Source organism: Cyprinus carpio, chromosome B22, assembly GCF_018340385.1.
Source record: "Cyprinus carpio isolate SPL01 chromosome B22, ASM1834038v1, whole genome shotgun sequence".
Lineage (NCBI taxonomy): Eukaryota > Metazoa > Chordata > Actinopteri > Cypriniformes > Cyprinidae > Cyprinus > Cyprinus carpio.
Genome location: NC_056618.1, coordinates 14,853,981 through 14,872,065, shown reverse-complemented (window position 1 = coordinate 14,872,065; position 18,085 = coordinate 14,853,981). Strand labels below are relative to the sequence as shown.

Here is an 18,085-nt window from a genome sequence, read left to right as displayed (position 1 = left end):
TGGGAATGTTTTATTTTGTTTGTAAATTTAATAAACAGCTATAAATTAAATGTTGATTATATATTAATAAAAAATGAGCGAATCCTTTAACGTGTGCTTTTATTGTATAGTACATCGCCAAATCCCGCGAGATTACAGGACGAGCCAAGCATGTGCGATAACGAGAGCAGGGTTTCGCGCGCTGAGCCTAACCTCGTGAGTGACGCGCGGCTCGACCAATCAGCAGGCGGCTCAGAACTCCGCTCCGCCAATCAGCGACGCGCCGTGCCCGCGGCAGGAGGGGAAACACGTTGTTGAACACTTTTATTGATTCGAACCCCACTTCCAGTGCGTTTCGCGGCAGGACTCAACTCTAACAAAAGTGCAACATTTTCACACTTTTAGCGCTTTAATTGAATTAAAACCACGTCTTCTATTCTCAAGAGGAGGATTACAGGTAAAGAGCCGTTTTTAAAATCAGTTTCGGTTGATCTTTAAAGGTATTGTCTGTATAACCATGTGCACGCGCCTTATTTTACTGTGTAAATATTAACACATTTGCATATTTATCTTGTGCATGTTAAAGGTTTAAAGTCGTATTAAGCGCTTTTCAGATATTTCTTTCTTTCTTTCACTTTCTGTCTTTGTCTTTTTGGTTTTTATTTTATACCAGCCCCATGCCCTTAAATGAAGTCTAATTGTGAGGTTAATGCGATTAAATCAGCTGAAATGTGTGTTATCAGTGTCTTGCAGGCTGAAATGAATACGCATATTTGTGCACAACAGTTCAAAACAAGCCCTTGAGAGACAGGGAAGTGTTTGTGAAGGTGTAACTGGAGTAATGCAGTGGTTCAGAATGGGTTAGCGTTACTTACACTGATTTTATGTAATTAAAATGATAAATGTTTAGCTATTTGACTCAATTAGTTTTAATTTTCATTAACTCCTAGCTTATATTTGTCATTTAAGTGTCTGTTTTTGATCCAAGACCACCCACATCATGACCAGCGCACAACCCTTAACTTAAATGAACACGATTTGCGTTAAATCTGGTTTAAACTGAATGATTTCTACAAATAAACTCCAAATAGACTCTTAAATTAAGTCCAGGCCCCATTTCAGCTTCCTGTTGTTGGCTTAAACTCGACAACATAAAGACTAATGTTATTTCATTCAATGCACTACCATTAAATGACGTTAGGGGGCGTTTCCGTCTATTTCCGCCAATAACAGGCGTGGTTTGGAGAGCAGACATGTCAACAAGGCCTTGTTTTTACCCCATTATATACTATCTCACCCGTAGGAATGGAGAATAAGCTCTCACGCCAATTGGAAATTGGATCTAGACGAGTAGCATGGCAATACAATGGTTTTTAGGCGTGTACCATTGCTGATACCATGTTTTTTGGGGCACGTACCTTGATAATATTTAGCTTTTTGGGCATGTACCTAGATAATATTTAGCTTTTTGGGCATGTACCTTGATAATACCATGTTTTTTTAGGCATGCACCATGGTAAAGCCATGTTTTTGTTCATCTACCATGGTAATGCAATGTTATTTGGCCTGTACTTTGGTAATACCATGTTTTTTTTAGGCATGCACCATGGTAAAGCCATGTTTTTGTGCATCTACCATGTTAATGGAATGTTATTTGGCCTGTATTTTGGTAATACCATGTTTTTTGGGCATGGGCCATGGTAAAACCATATTTTTGGGCATATACCATGGAAAAACTGCATTTCTTGAGCATGTACCTTGGTAAAACCACATTTTTCAGGCATATACCTTGGTAAAACCATGTTTTACGTTAGTATTGTTTGGTGTGCCTTTTGTAATCTCGTTTTATATAAATATTGTTATCATTTAGTACAATGATGAATGCATACACCATGTTCGGACGTTCATTGAAAACCTATTAATCAATCATAAATTGGAAAACTAATAAACAAAAATTGGTCAAATGGTGTGGAAATGCTTAGAAATGAAAGTACCTTGGGTTTTGTCATCCGGTAGTATCACTGTATCGTGCTAACACCTTTTTTGTGAAGGTAACGTAACTCTACATAGTCGTAAAAAACAGATCGCTTTAAAGCAGCTTCTTGGAGAATCAAGCCTAAAAGTGCCGGAGGAGATGGACGAGGAAAAAGCTGCCCGTGTCACTCACGTCACTGTGAAACTAACACCTTTTTCCTGCTCGTTTGAAGCTCTTGGCTCAGAGCCATAGACTGAACTATAAAAAGCAATGCGGGAAACAATCTCACTTGCTGACGTCGCTCGTTCTAGGTTTGCCGCCATGTGGATCCAGGTGCGCACTATGGATGGCAAGGAGACCCATCGGGTCGACTCCCTGTCCAAGCTCACCAAGGTGGACGAGCTGCGTGTGAAGATCGCCGAGCTCTTCAACGTCGAAGCTGAGAGAGCAACTACTCTACAGACAGGGGCAAACAGACGACGCTTCATTATACACAAAAAAATACACAGATATTTTTTATATTTCTTAAATAAATTGATTAGTAAAAGTAAAAAAATGAAGCATCATTATTTTGTGTATTGTTGTTTTAAATAAGTTCCCTTCCAGAATAAAAAGTTCCTGATAATTTGCTCACACCCATGTCATCAAAGATGTTTATGTCTTTCATTCTTCAGTCGCAAAGAACTTTAAGGTTTTTTTTTTTTGAGGAAAACATTTTAGGGTTTTTGACTAAGTGGTGGACTTCAATGGTGGCCAACGATTCAATGCAGCTTCAAAGGGCTCTGCACGATCCCAGACGAGGAATAAAGGTCTTATCTAGGGAAACAATGTCATTTTCTGAAAATAAATAAATTATCCACTTTTTAACCAAAAATGCTCTCCGATGCGTGTCTTCACACATTATGTAATCCTGTTGGAAAGGTCACACATGGTTAGTTCTTCGTCTTTGTACTTCTGTTAAAAACTCCTCATTTTCTCCTTCAACTTCAACCCTCTACGGACAAATTGGCAATTGAATGGCCATTGGCTAGTTAAACTTTTTATTATTTTATTCAGTATTATACAGATAGATATTCTATCTATCTGTATAATACTGTATATGTTTGTAAAATACCACAGCTCTTTAATTCTGGAAGTACACTCTTAACATCAGTCAGTCAAGCATTATTATATGCTATTATGATAATCAAGTATTATTTAATGATAGAACTTTAGAACTAAAACTTGTTAACCGTGTATGAATGCATAAACATTTTAACTGAATTTAGGACTGGTGGTGGTGCTTTTTTGGTCATTCAGTGTTTCTGTAAAAAAAGGGGGGAAAACTACATATTCATAACAATAATACTGATAAGACAATAATACGAATTCTGCTAATAAGAACAGGAACTCTGTTATTTTGACAGAATTTATTTGTCAATAATATTTACAAATTTAGTCGCATATGCGAGTGATTTACTCGCAATGTAGAGGGTTGAACTTTAAAATCATCTGACATCGTTGTTTTATCTTTTTATAAAACAACGGCAATGACTTTTTTTCGCATGCTTGCTTTGTAAACACTGGGTCGGTACTACTGTTGTCACAGTACCAAAATTTCAGTATTTGGTACTAAAACCAGTGTAAAGCCACGGTTCTCAGTACCAAAGCAAAACACAAAAACATGCTAATTAAAATTTTCTACTATACTTTCATTTAATCCAAACTGTGTACATATTTAATTTAAAAATAAAATTAAAGGGATGCTCAGGCATTGCAGACAAGATTAAATGAAAATGACACCCATAATTTTCTGAAGAGTCGATTTTCTTCAGAAATACGGTGATATAAAAACACCCGCACCGGGTTTAGACTGAGACGTGCAATGCTCATGTTTATTCAACGAAGTCAAAGCCTTTTGGAAAATCTGTTTGTTGCGTTCAGTTTTGATATTTCCCAATGTATGGGAAACACTGTGAAACTTACCTGCTTGAACTCTTTAATTTGATCTGGGTGTCTGTCTTTGAAGTGTTTTGTTAGTTTGGTGCATTTCCTCCTTTTGAGGTCACCTCATCTCAGTGCTTTTATGAAGAGAGCTCATCTGCGCACCTTTTGGATAGTGCACCAAGAACCGGGTACTTGGTACCACTGGTACTTAAAAAAAAAAAAAAAAAAAAAAAAAAAAAAAAAAGGTACCGTAACTTTTTCATTTTTTTTTAGTATCGACCTGGTATCAAAGTACCGGGTCTTTTGACAGCACTAGTCGGTACTTCCGTCTACGTCACGTGCGACCTTTCCAATATCACCTAATAAAGACACACATTGCAGAGCTAATGCTAGCCGAGCGTTTGTGGATAAAAAGTGTATAAATATAATTTAAGAAAATGACGATCGTTTTGCTTGATAAGACCCTTATTCCTAGGCTGGGATTGTGTAGAGTCCTTTGAAGCTGCATTGAAACGGCATTTTTAACCTTCAATTCGTTGAGCCCCACTGAAGTACACTATATGTAGGGGCCTATGATTTCCGTGATGTGGGAAAACGCGGACAGAATCGCGGAATCCAGTCATAAAAACGGAGTCCGCAGTTTAACGTGTAATGTCATGGATTTTGTCAAATTTTGAATTAATTAATCAAAAGTAGGTCAAATCACGATTATGGACTAGTATCTGTAAATATTAAGCCGCAAAAGTCGATTTAAATATGAATCCTGCGTGTTCTGCGTGTCTCTGTTAATGAATGGCGCAGACAGGCGATTTCTTTTACTACACACACTGAAGCGCACGTGACGTTTTCATCGTCTACCGTCTCACTAAATGAGGACGTAAACACATGAACAACATCCTCAGAATTGCTCTGAAAGTCACTTTATCAGCATTTGACTTTGATTTGAGTAAAACTAGCGTCATATCACAGAATTGTAAAGGTATTCACGGCAACCCGTCAAAATAAATTACGGTTTGATTTGAAGACGTGCCTATTAATATTTTACAGTAGAATGTACATAGCCTACTACTACTAAAATAAAACAAACATTGTTTTAAGGAATAATCACACAACTTTTTTTCCATGTTTTAATTTTAACAGTAAATCCCCTTTGCCAAAAAATAAAGTTTGCTTAATTTTCAATAATTAAAAGAGAAATGAAATTTTTATGCCTTCATTTGATAACTAGAAAAATGTAAATACACAACACAGAATTTGTGGAAAAAAGAAAGGAGGGGAAAATTAAGTTGTTTTATGCATTCAAATAATTAGACATGGTAAACCACAGAATTTGGTAACAAAAAATATGGTGAGGAAAAAACAAAACATTTCATAAACACATTTTCATATTTTGTTAAACGTTTATTAAATTGATGTGAAAATGGAGAAGTTTCATGATTTTAATTAATTAGACATGCTTTTTGATTAATAAACTTTAACTATTAAAAAGGAGTTGAGAAATTTAAAATGGGGGGGGAAAAAGTCCAGAAAAATTTAAATGGAAAAAAACGGAATTTTGAGAAAAATAAGACGGAATTTAGGAAAAAATAAAACAGATTTCATAGGGCCCTATATATGGAGAGTAAATTATCAGGAAATTTTTATTCTGGAAGTGAACTTATCCTTTAACGTTTAATGTCTTTGGCCATCACAGATGGAAGACGGCCACACAATCTTCGACTATAATGTTGGGTTAAACGACATCGTGCAACTTCTGGTGCGTCAGAAGCTCTCGTCGGTGCCGCTGCCGAAGGACAAAGAGGCTGAGCTGTCCGACTCTGACTCTGGCTGCGGATCGGCCCAGAGCGAGTCCGATAAGAGCTCCACGCATGGCGAGAGCGACGGCCAAAGCGCCGGGACCTCGGGCCAGACTGACACGCCGGATCTCATCGACCCTGGCTTTGGCTTTTACAAGGTGAGAAACTGAGATAAAACCTTACTGGAAGATCATGAAAACGTTCTTGCGCAAATTTTCATGATAAATCAAATTGTTGATCTCGTCGGCCTCAAGTTTGTCTTGTATATTGAAATTATTATTAAGGCTCTTAAATCCCTCTAAATTGTCAAATTTTCTTAAATTGGTTATAAATCATTCGTAAATTTTTTTTTTTTTTTTCAAGTTGTCGCATTCAGATGCAGTGTTTGGAAAATCACTTTGTATGCAAGTTGTCGCATTCAGTTACCAGAGCAAATTTGCGTTAAATGCTTATGAAACTATTTTTGGGCAAATTGTTGATTCCACTATAAACGTCATGTTGGCCGGTTTATTTCTTTGACGTTTTGACGTTACAAGTTTTTCGTATTTGCTGGCTGAGTTTTTCGTAACGTAATAAATACAAGTAAAAAAAAAAAGTATAAAACACATATAAAAAAAAAAAATGTGTGTTCTATAAATGTATTAAATATTTATACAAGTAAAAAAATGAAGTTTAGGTCCCAGTGTAACAAAAACACTTTGTATGATGAACAAAATTCAGTATTGACATTGAAGTTGATATTTTAGTTTTAATATTGAAGTTTTTATTATACAGTTAATAAGTTTTGTCTTGTTGTTATATTTACAATTATATCATACATTTAGCAGATGCTTTTATCCAAATTGATTTCCAAAAGAGAAACGAAAGCAATTTTTCAGTATTTAAATGTATTAAAGATATTTAAAATATATGTATGTATGTGTTTTTGTTATGCTAGGCTCTAAAATAATTTCGCAATTGTCAAATTTGTTTATATTGTCACATTTCATTTGCATCACATTGATTCCACTACAAATGTCTTGCCGTTTTTGGTTTCCCCCTATCTGATAGTAAATGTATGTTGGTTTTTTTTGTTGTTGTTTTTTTTTTTTTTTTAGATCAATGAGTTTGTGGATGCTCGAGATTTGAACATGGGTGCCTGGTTTGAGGCGCAGATTGTCAACGTGACGAAAACAACAAAGTCTTCAAGTGAAGACGGAGGATCCGATGAGGAAGAGGAGATAATTTACCACGTCAAATATGAAGAGTAAATAGTCACTGTACATATCACACTGATCCTGCTCCAATGCAAACAATCATTTAACTTTAGTTGTGAATGTGAGTTTGCCGTCAGAATTGAATGAGACCGATATTTTCTTTACAATGAAATAATGGTAAGAAACCTCTTTATATCGTCCTTGCGAGCTAAACACGAAAATGAATATAAACTAAAACAAAATAAAAATTAAAAGCTCAAATATTAGCTATAATCCATAACTAATTTACAACATAAAAAACCATTCCTGTAAGAAAAACTTCCTGTAAGCCAAATGGACTTTATAACTGAAATATGCCCAAATTAATCTGAATCAGAGTGAAATCAGAAAAAAGAACGTAAAATCAAAAACCAAATCAAATTAAAAAACCTTAAAACACGTGCCGAATACAGTTTGTCATCAGCAAAATACAGTCTTAAAAAAGAAAAATAAAAAAAAAAAAAAATCAGTGAGTCATGAACAAGTGAAAAAGATTCATGAATTATCATTTTGAATCAAAGTCATTTTCAGTCAGATGTTCTTATGACCCAGTTATAAGGCTGAATTGACTTGGAAGACAGACTTTGAGTAAAACTGTAAGGTGAATAACACATTCAACATTCTATTCCAAACAGGCTCAAATTATCTACAAAATATAGGTTATTTTTTTTTTTCCCTCCAAATTCAAACCAGTTTCAGTATTAACACCTGGATTCCTCGCGAGTGCCTCATGCACCTGTTAACATCTCCCAGTTTCAGTCTTTCCTTTCATCTGTGTCTTAAACAGTTTATCAAAGGCGGTCTGTTTAAACGTCCCGTGCTGTTGAATGCTAATGGCGCGAGTGTGTGCTCTGTGCAGTTACCCTGAGAACGGCGTGGTGCAGCTGCGCGGGAAAGACGTCCGTCCGCGGGCGCGCACCGTCTACCAGTGGCACCAGCTGGAGAAGGGCATGATCGTGATGGTGAACTACAACCCGGATGAGCCCAAGGAGCGCGGCTACTGGTACGACGCCGAGATCCAGAGGAAGAGGGAAACGCGTACCCAGCGCGAGGTTTACGGCAAGATCCTGCTCCCAAACCACAAAAGGCCCGTTCACACAAAGGACGATAACTATAACGATAAAGATATAGGTCATTACTCAACCTCATGTCGTTCCAAACCTGTAAAGGCCCGTTCACACAAAGGACGATAACTATAACGAGAAAGATATAGTTCTAAAAATCTTACTCCGTGTTAAAGAATAGCAGAGTCCACACCACAACTATAACGATAAAGGCACAGAGAAATTATATCGTTGGAATCGCTTTTAGAACGATTTATTTCCAGTTGATGAATGATGCAAACATTGACATCCAATCAGAATCCATCCTGCTGTAAGGAGCTCAATAATTTAAAGCGGCAGATGCACGTGCGCTTAAAATAAACAGACGATATCGTTCGCTGGTGTGGATGTTGTTATCGTTATCTTTATAGTTACTTGGTTTGTTTGAGCAAATCTGTTTAAAAATTGTCGATTCCACTTGCTGACCATTTTCTTTTATTGGTCTAATGAGTTTTTCATTTTGAATTATGAACTTAAGGATTTTAATGGCATAGTTAATTATTAACTTTATAATAAAGCTTTAATATACAATTAAAATGTTTAAAACTATTTAAAACCATTATATAGTATGATTTAGGCTTTAAAATTGTTTAATTATCAAATTTGTTGTAAGTGTGAACGCAAAAAGGAATGTTTTCGCTTTCAGTTAGCAGAGCAAGCTTGCATTAATTTCTCATGAAAATTGCCTTGCCAACAATATCTTTAAACACAATACTTAAATATAAAATTAAATTGAAATTTAAAAAATTCCAAATTTACATTTAAAAATGTTTAAAACAATTATAGCATTTTACACAACTCTTAAATTCATTGGTAAATTGAATTTGTCTAAATTCCTCAAAGTGTTTGTAAAACAATTCTTATGTAGGAACATCTAAAATGTCAAACTATTTTTCACCAAAAATTTCATAAAGCTCTAAAACTCTATTTCACGTTAATTGCTCAAGAAACTGTTCTTAAGCAAACTATCGTATTCAGTGATCAAATCCTATAAAAATTGTCAATTCCATTACAGAATTTAATTTTCTTTCTGTTGGTTTAAATGAGGTATCTACAAATGTTAGTATTCTATAGAATTCAAATAGATTTTGATCTGTTTATATAATATTTAAGTACATTACAAATGTTACATTTAAGCTCTACAATCATATGTAAATATCTAAACTGCTCTAAGTATTCGTAAAATAATTTTTATGCAAGAACGAATATGTAAAATGTTTGTAAAGCCCCTTTTTATGAAAGTTGTCACCTTCAAGAGGATAAATGAGCACTAATTCCTTGGGAAACCAGTGTGCAACTTATCAAGCAAATGCATTGGTTCTGCTGCTCATTTCCTTTATTTCACTCACAATGTTTGTCCAAACTTTCTACAGAGAAGCTGGCGATTCTCTCAACGACTGTCGCATCATGTTTGTAACCGAAATCTACAAGATCGAGGAGCCGGGATGTTCGGAGGGTCCAGGAGCCTCTTCCGACAGCCCTCTCAAGAGTGAGTCTGACTTCTTGGTAGCAAATAGAACCTACATTTCGGTTTTGCGGTATTCTCTCTCAATATGTTAAGTGCAGACTATAAGGTTTCCCGTTTCTGTCGATTCAGGGTCAAATGGGCCTGAGTGCAAGGTCTGCAAAGACGACCCGAAGAAGAACTGCCGCATGTGCAACTGTCACGTCTGCGGCGTGAAGCAGGATCCCGACAAACAGCTGCTGTGCGACGAATGCGACATGGCGTTTCACACGTACTGCCTGAACCCGCCGCTCACCACCATCCCTGAGGACGAGGACTGGTAAACGAGTTTATCTAATACTTCCATCCAATGCAACAATGAATCAACTCTTGAGGGATTTGAACCAACAACCTTCTAGCGACATCAGAAAAACTTGTTAGTTTTCGCTCTATTTTCGTGTTCGCAATGTTTGTCTCTTAAAAGGATAGTTCACCCAAAAATAAAAATTACAAATAAAAAGTTATTAATTACTCACCCTCATGTCGTTCCAAACCTGTAAGACCTTCGGTATCTTAATATATCTGTAAAATCCATGTGACGTCAGGGGTTCAACTGTAATTTTACGAAGCTATGAGAATACTTTTCGTGCGCAAAAGAAAAAAATGGCGCACTAGGGTGATGCGGAGGAGACGAATTGTTGAATAACGTTTTTTTTTTTTTTTTTTTGCACAGTGTTGTCGCTTGCGACAATTACACATAAATTAATTCTCGTAAAACATTATACAAAATATAATTTGTACATTGTTGAATTTGCGTAAATTGCTCGTCAGCTGTTCGTAAAACCGTTCTTGCGACAAGGACTGCTAAATTTGTTCTCGTCGCTAATTACTGTTTGTTTAATACATTCATCCAAAGCATCAGTAAATTGATTCTTGAGGGATTTGAACCAACAACCTTCTGACATCAGAAACTTTTTATTTTTAATAATATTATCACACTATTTAGTTTATTTACTATTATTTTATTTTAAAAAACTAAATAAAGTGCAATAATATTATAACTATTATTAATTAATTTATTTTTTATAGTTATATTTAATGGGTCACGCTATATGAAACCAAATCACCAAACCAAATCACAAGAACCACTCATAAAAAACAATCTGAAAAAATTTCAATAAAACCAAAAACTATAAAACTTTCATTACCACAAAATAGTTCATGCAATATTTTAAGGTTAAAGATTTAAAACAATCACATGTAATTTTAACATTAAAATTAAATAAAACAATCAAATATAATTTTTAAACAGTAAGATTTAATCATTTGTAAATAGAATGTGTAAATCGTTCGTAGAACCATACTTGTGACGACGACTGGCAAACGAATTCTGTCATTAATTAGTCGTTTATCTAATGTGTTCGTCCAAGACCACAATAAAGAACTCCTTTAAGGGATTTGAACCAAATATGAAGTTAGTGAAACAATTTTTTTAATGTTTATTAAACTACATTATATGAAGTTAGTGAAACTAATTTGTGTTAATTACTCATAAAACGTTTGTGTAAACTGTCTGCACAAATAAAGTAAAACAAGGGTTGTTTCCACTCTAAATGTGTTTTTGGCAGGTATTGTCCTGAATGCCGTAACGACGCCAGCGAGGTGGTTCTGGCCGGAGAGAAGCTGAAGGAAAGCAAGAAGAAGGCCAAGATGGCATCGGCGAGCTCGTCCAGTCAGAGAGACTGGGGGAAGGTGCGTTTTTAGACGGGCAAAGTCACAAACACAGCTGTGGGATTGGTTCAGATGAAGTATTTATGAGCCTGGTGTCTCATTTGTCAGGGTATGGCGTGTGTCGGCCGCACTAAACAGTGCACCATCGTTCCCTCCAACCATTACGGCCCTGTTCCTGGAGTCCCAGTGGGAACACAGTGGAAGTTCAGAGTGCAGGTGGGAATACACAGTCTGCTTGAGTGTCTTATATATATGTGTATGTGTATATATATATATATGTATATGTGTGTGTATATATTATTTATTTATATATATATTTTTTCGTGTAGGCCTCTTAAATGGTCACAAAGCCTTGAAGTATTAGAAAAATTTATATTTATATATATATATATATATATATATATATATATATATATATATATATATATATATATATATATATATAAATATAAAAAAAATATAAAATTTCCATTATTAGTTTAAGTGAATGAAAATAGTACATAATAAAAGGGTTTTTTTTTTACAGGCCGTCTATAATCATGGAAACCCTAAAAAGTATTAGATTTTTATTAAGAATAATTATAAAATTTAATTATGTAATACTAGTTTCAATATTTAGTAAGTAGTATTAGTTTTATTAAAGTGTATATATTGTATTAATTATAGTTTCCATTTATTAGTTTAATAATTTGTTTAATTTTTTTAAGGCCTTATATAATCATGGAAACCCCAAAATAGGATTAGTTATATTATTTATACAAAATTATACTATTTTAAAAAGTGAAATTTGTAGTTTATGTTAGTAGTATTAGTATTTCTTTTTTTTAAAAAATATCTTTTTTTTTTAATGGTTTCCATCATCAGTTTAATAATTAAATAAAACTAGTAAATAATGCTAATTTTTTTTTTAGGCGTATCTTGTCTAAATGACTTTCTTTTTTTTTTTTTTTTTTTACAAACTTCGTAAATAAATTTTAGCTTTTATTATACAATTAATGTTGTTTATGAGGATGTTTAAAACAATTGTCAAATTAATTGTATAATGAACAAACTTATTACAATTTACTTAATGATAAACTTTGTTTTATCATACAGTTAGTGTTTATTTACATGCATTATTTTTTTTTTTTTTTTTTTTCAAAATGGTTCATTAGTTAAAAATATTTCTAAAATGAAAAGTCCAGTAGTCATGGGAAGATGATTATCTTCGGGCTCATGTTGTGTTTCTGATGCTCAGGTGAGTGAATCCGGCGTTCACAGGCCTCACGTCGCTGGGATTCACGGCAGAAGTAATGACGGCGCTTATTCTCTGGTTCTCGCCGGAGGCTACGAAGATGACGTGGTACGTTTGTGATTCTCGTCCCAAACTGTCCTTCAGGACCTCTTTCCCTTCCTCCGTTCATCTGTGACCCTGTCTTTATTCAGGACGACGGTAACGAGTTCACCTACACGGGATCCGGGGGTCGCGACCTCTCCGGAAACAAGAGGACGGCCGAGCAGTCCTGCGATCAGAAGCTCACCAACATGAACAGGTCAGAGAACCGTCGCATTATTAAACATTTCCTTGGTTAGCTATTTGGAGTTACATTTATTTGTGTTGCGCTTTAAGCAGTATGGATGATATCAATGTGGTGAAGATGAAATTGCATCAAACGTGGAAGAAATGCAAGATGTTCTGAGTTGTTTTTTTTTTATTGTTGGTTTGTGATTTGTAGGGCTCTTGCTCTGAACTGCAACGCGGCGGTGAACGAGAAGGAAGGCGCCGAGGCCAAAGACTGGAAAGCTGGGAAACCCGTGAGAGTCGTGCGCAGCTCCAAAGGACGTAAACACAGCAAGTTCAGTCCCGAAGACGGCAACCGCTACGATGGCATTTACAAGGTGAGCCATTTGTCCCTGTGTTTTTAACATGATTTTTATGTACATCTGTTTTAGATATTTTTATACATCTTATTTATTCATACATTTTCTCTATGAATGCACGTGATAGACCTTGAAATTTTAACATGTACGTTTTTAATTATACTTTCAATATGTATTTTTTATTTTTTTATTAGGTTATTAGTTTTTATATGCATTTGTTGTTCAATAATTATAATTATTATAGTATTTTTTGTAATTTATTAATAAAAATTTAAGACCATAATTTTTTAAAAAATATTAACTTTTTAGTTTTAATTAATTATATATATATATATATATATATATATATATATATATATATATATATATATATATATAAAATTAAACGATAGTTTCAAGCACACTTTGTTTATATTTTAAAATAATTTACTTGTACTGCATTTCAATTGACTTAATTTAAAAATTATTAAAAATTAAAAAAAAAAAAAAAAAATAACTTTAACTCATTTCTATTATAATTAAAAAAACAAAAGATATTTAAAAAAATTAATTATACTTATGCACACTTTAGATATTTAATTATTTTAATTTATTTTATTCATTCCCAGGAACATTTATTCATTTACTTCAATAATTATAATTTTTTTTATTTATTATTATTTTTTTTTAATAATAATGTCCATCTTCCCAGGCTTGTATTTATTTATCTTTCAATAAATACTTTATTGGAAACTTTCTTTGACATTTTAAAAATTATTATTTTATGCAGTTGTATGTGGGAAGTAATGAATCGGCATGTTAATTAGGTGGTGAAGTATTGGCCGGAAAAGGGCAAGTCCGGCTTCCTCGTTTGGAGATACTTGCTGAAACGTAACGATGATGAACCTGCGCCGTGGACCCGCGACGGGAAGGAGCGCATTAAGAAACTGGGGCTCACCATGCAGGTAACAGTCTGCCAGATGACACTCAAGTTTCACCCGTTTGGTTTGAGAATCGCTCATGAATCCTCATTCTCTGGTGCTTCAGTATCCTGAAGGTTATCTGGAAGCCGTAGCTGCGAAAGAAAAGGAGAAAGAGAACAAAAACGAAGACGACGAGGTTGAAGAAACGCCCACCAAAGGCAAGAGGAAGAGGAAATCCCAGACCGGTAGGTGAAAACATCCTGATTTAATAGAGACCGAACCTAAAAATCAGTCAGTTTTTGTCTAATGTCTTCGCTTTTCTCCATCGCAGTGGACGAGAAGAGCTCTCCGACCAAAAGCACACCTAAGAAGATGAAAGTGGAGGCGTATAAACTGAGCAAAGAGCAGAAGGCCTTGATCAAGGACGACGAGCTCAACAAGAAGCTGTGGGACGAAGCCATGGAGTCTCTCAACCTCGGACCTGTACGTTCAGACCAGAGCCTTCGTTATTGTCACTTGTCTTGTAATTAAGCTGCTCTGATGATTGTTGGTTTAATGTGTTTGTGTCACTCTTGTAGCGGTTCATCAACAAAGTGGAGGAGGTTTTCCTGTGCATCTGCTGCCAAGAAGTCGTCTATCAGCCCATCACCACAGAATGCCAACACAACGTCTGCAGGGTAAGAGACAAAACCACAGACAAAACAACGTGCGTTATATTGCAACAACGGACTTTAGAGTTGGACAATAGAACGCTATTTTTTTTCTTGTGAATGCGAATAAAATACTTAAAGTAAAATTCTAAAAGTACTTTAATTATACATGTTCTGTTTTTTTTTCTAGTTATTCTTGTTTGGTTATTAATTTTAATTCATTTAATTTTAGTTATTAGTTTATTTTTTAGAAAATACTATAACTAAACTATACTTTTTAAAAATTTTATTTGTCTTTCAATCACTTTTGTAAATTTTGCTTTAGCAAAATTATTCATTTTTAAAAAATTTAACTTTCAGTTGTATGTTAATGTGTATTTTGGTTAGTTATTTTAATTATACTTTTTAATTAATTATACTTGATTTTGTCTTTATTTTATTTGTAAATGTGTAAATCCCTTTGGCGATTTAACATTTACCCTTATCCTAACTTATTGATTATACTTATTTTTATTATGCTTTAGTAAAGTTATACTATATATTATATACTAATATACACTAGTTAACATTTGAAGTGGATCAAAACCTTTAATCAAAAATGAATTCTTGTCTTGGAACAACTTTTTTGATCCACTTCAAATGTTGACTGCTGTATTAAACGTTTTCAAACTTTTTTAACGTATTTTGGTTAGTTATTTTAATGATATGTATTTTTTTTAAATTATGCTTTAGTAAACTTATTTTAGTTATTTATATTATGCACTATTTTTAACTGTACACTTATATATTTTTGAAAATGTATTTTAATTATACCTAATTTTGTTTAATTTAATTTGTTTTGTTTAAAAAAAAATTATATACACGTCAGTTATTTTTAAGTTTTAATTATCCTTATTTATATTTTAAGTAATTATTTTTTAATTTAATTTTTATTTTAATAACGCTTCCATTTTTATATTTTTTTCCTCTCTCCTGCTGAGCTACAGTATTTAATTGAATATAAATATTTCTATAAAATTATGAAAATTAGCTTTTTTTTTTTTCTTTCTTTTAGCAGCAAAATGAATGATGTCTGATTTAAGGGTTTATGGTAACACTTGAGAGTTTCATTTCATCATTACACATGTAATAGTTTGTACATTTTATGAATAAGATAAAATAAAATTGTTCTCTTTGCAGGAATGCCTTCAGCGATCTTTCAAAGCTGAGGTCTACACCTGTCCGGCCTGCCGACACGACCTGGGCAAAAACTACCAAATGACGGTGAACAAACCTCTCCAAGCCATCCTCACTCAGCTCTTCCCCGGATACAGCAGCGGCCGGTGTTGACGCTGATGCTGTCGGCATGGTGCTGCGGCGCGACAGAATTTCATGAACGAAACATGGATTTCGTTTTTTTTTTTATATATTTAACAAATGCATCAGGTTGTAGGATTGATGGAAACACCTCCGCCTTGAACACCGCTACTTGATTTGGCCCTGTTTTGTGATCTGCCTCTATCTAGCCACTTGACTTCTTTACGCTGTAGTTACTTCTTCCGAATTGCGATTCTTCGTATTTACGAGTAAAGTGATTCTAGTCGTGTTTTAGCTATAGCCGCTTCAAGTGACGTATCATTGCCTCCTACACCAGCACAATGAACCATAGCTATGCACAATTACGATGTTCGTTAATAATTTTTCGCAGCAATTTGTCATTACGATGATTTGTACGAAAACGCTGGCTCTAGAATCCTGTTTAAAAAGATCTCGTTGCTTCATAAGTGTGTTGGACATTTTTACTGTACATCGTTAGCGCTAACTGAATTTAATGAATGCTAATATCACATCAAAACGCTTTTTTGCCATTTGATGTTAACAAGCTTTCGTACAAATGCTATTCAGAATGGTTGAGTTTAAGGTGCTGTAGCAGTAGCGTGTTTTACCATTGTTAACGTTAACTAAACTATCTATGCACTATTGAGGTTTCTTCATTTTTCACAAACAGTAATTTGTCATTATGATGATTTGTCTGAAACCCCTGGCTCTAGAATCCCATTAAAACGATCCCATTGCATTGCGATTTTGGCTAATGCTTTTTGGCAAACAGTAATTTGTCATTACGATGATTCGTCCGAAACACTGGCTCTAGAATCCCATTAAAACGATCCCATTGCATTGCAATTTTGGCTAATGCTTTTTCGCAAACAGTAATTTGTCATTGCAATGATTTGTGCGAAAGCACTGGCTCTAGAATCCTATTAAATTGATCCAGCGCTTTTGCGTTTTTACTGTACCGTCATTAGCGTTAACTAAATTTAAAAGAATTTTTTTTTTTTTTTTTTTTTTGCCAGCGGTTTTTCGTCATTTATGGCAATGACAAGCCTTCGTACAAATGTCATTTAAGATCTGTGAGTTTAAGGTGCCGTAGCTTTACTAGCGCATAAACGTTTTTACGTTTTGGCTTTATTAAATATTTTATCGTACTGCCGTTATTGGTAACTAATAAAATTTAATCTAAAAAAATTATTCATTTTAACCTATTTACGTAAAAAAAAAACCTTGACTTATCCTGTTTTTTTTTCTTATCCATTTTGATAAGCAACTAAATTTTAATACCCTCTGAAATAAATAGATATTATCCCTCTTTTTTTGTTACGTTTCGTTTATTTGCTTTGCTGTTTAACTGCTGTATGTGCTTTAGAAATGGCGTGTCATTTATTTTTTTTTCCACTAACTTCTGCCGTTATGCAAACAGTGGTCATGCGCGTAAAACCGATCCACGATCTGCATTTCAGGTGCTGTTTTGAGTCGATCCTGGATCTGGTTTTAAGCGCTCCTGGTCTGCCTTGACTTTTCGAAAGGTTTTCGAGGTGAATCCTTGAACCGTTTTCCGCACAAACACATACAGATTCTCATTCAGGAAGTATTTAATTGTATCGTCTTTTTCGCCCGTTGACGTTCTTTGCTTGTTCTAAGAGTTGTTATAGTATTTGCTAAATAAAATGCCTAAGGCTGCAGATAATTACCTTTTTTTTTTGTTTGTTTGTTTTATTTGTTTTCTTTAGTTATACCTCAACCATTTCTAATATTTGCATAGACTGGAGCTGTATATTCTGAAATTTGAAATTGTATATTTTTAGCACTTGTATTTAGCCATTTTTATGTAGTGTTTGATGCATAGCTATTTTCTTGCACTGGGATGAGTGCTATATTTTTCAATAAACTGTATTGAACTTTTTATATAAAATAAAACCCTTGTGTGTGCGCTCTTCTTAAAATGCCCTGTGTATCATATGTTGCAACAAAAATGCTATTTTATTTAAATGTGCATGACTTGATTCATTAGCGGTGCGTACATAAAGTGCAGTAAATGTTAAAACGGCTTGCCATACAAACCAGTATGTTTAATTAAAATGACAAATACCAATTTGCAAATTTATGCAGCGTAATATCTCGAGACAGAAGGTGATTTCACCTTTTTCTGTAACAAATATATATCTTA

The 18,085-nt window shown here is 34.2% G+C and overlaps 1 protein-coding gene across 1 annotated transcript; it reads left to right on the top strand.

Moving 5' to 3' along the window:
* The first annotated feature begins 282 nt into the window (after positions 1-282).
* LOC109066566 (E3 ubiquitin-protein ligase UHRF1) lies at positions 283-17,835 on the top strand. Its single transcript, XM_042749589.1, has 17 exons — positions 283-436; positions 2,266-2,421; positions 5,567-5,834; positions 6,774-6,922; positions 7,771-7,983; positions 9,385-9,503; positions 9,612-9,798; positions 11,087-11,210; positions 11,298-11,405; positions 12,427-12,531; positions 12,615-12,721; positions 12,905-13,067; positions 13,856-13,993; positions 14,076-14,196; positions 14,283-14,434; positions 14,530-14,628; positions 15,781-17,835. Exons 2-17 carry the CDS (start codon positions 2,276-2,278, stop codon positions 15,928-15,930), a joined length of 2,349 nt encoding a protein of 782 aa, XP_042605523.1. The 5' UTR covers positions 283-436; positions 2,266-2,275; the 3' UTR covers positions 15,931-17,835.
* The last annotated feature ends 250 nt before the right edge of the window (positions 17,836-18,085 follow it).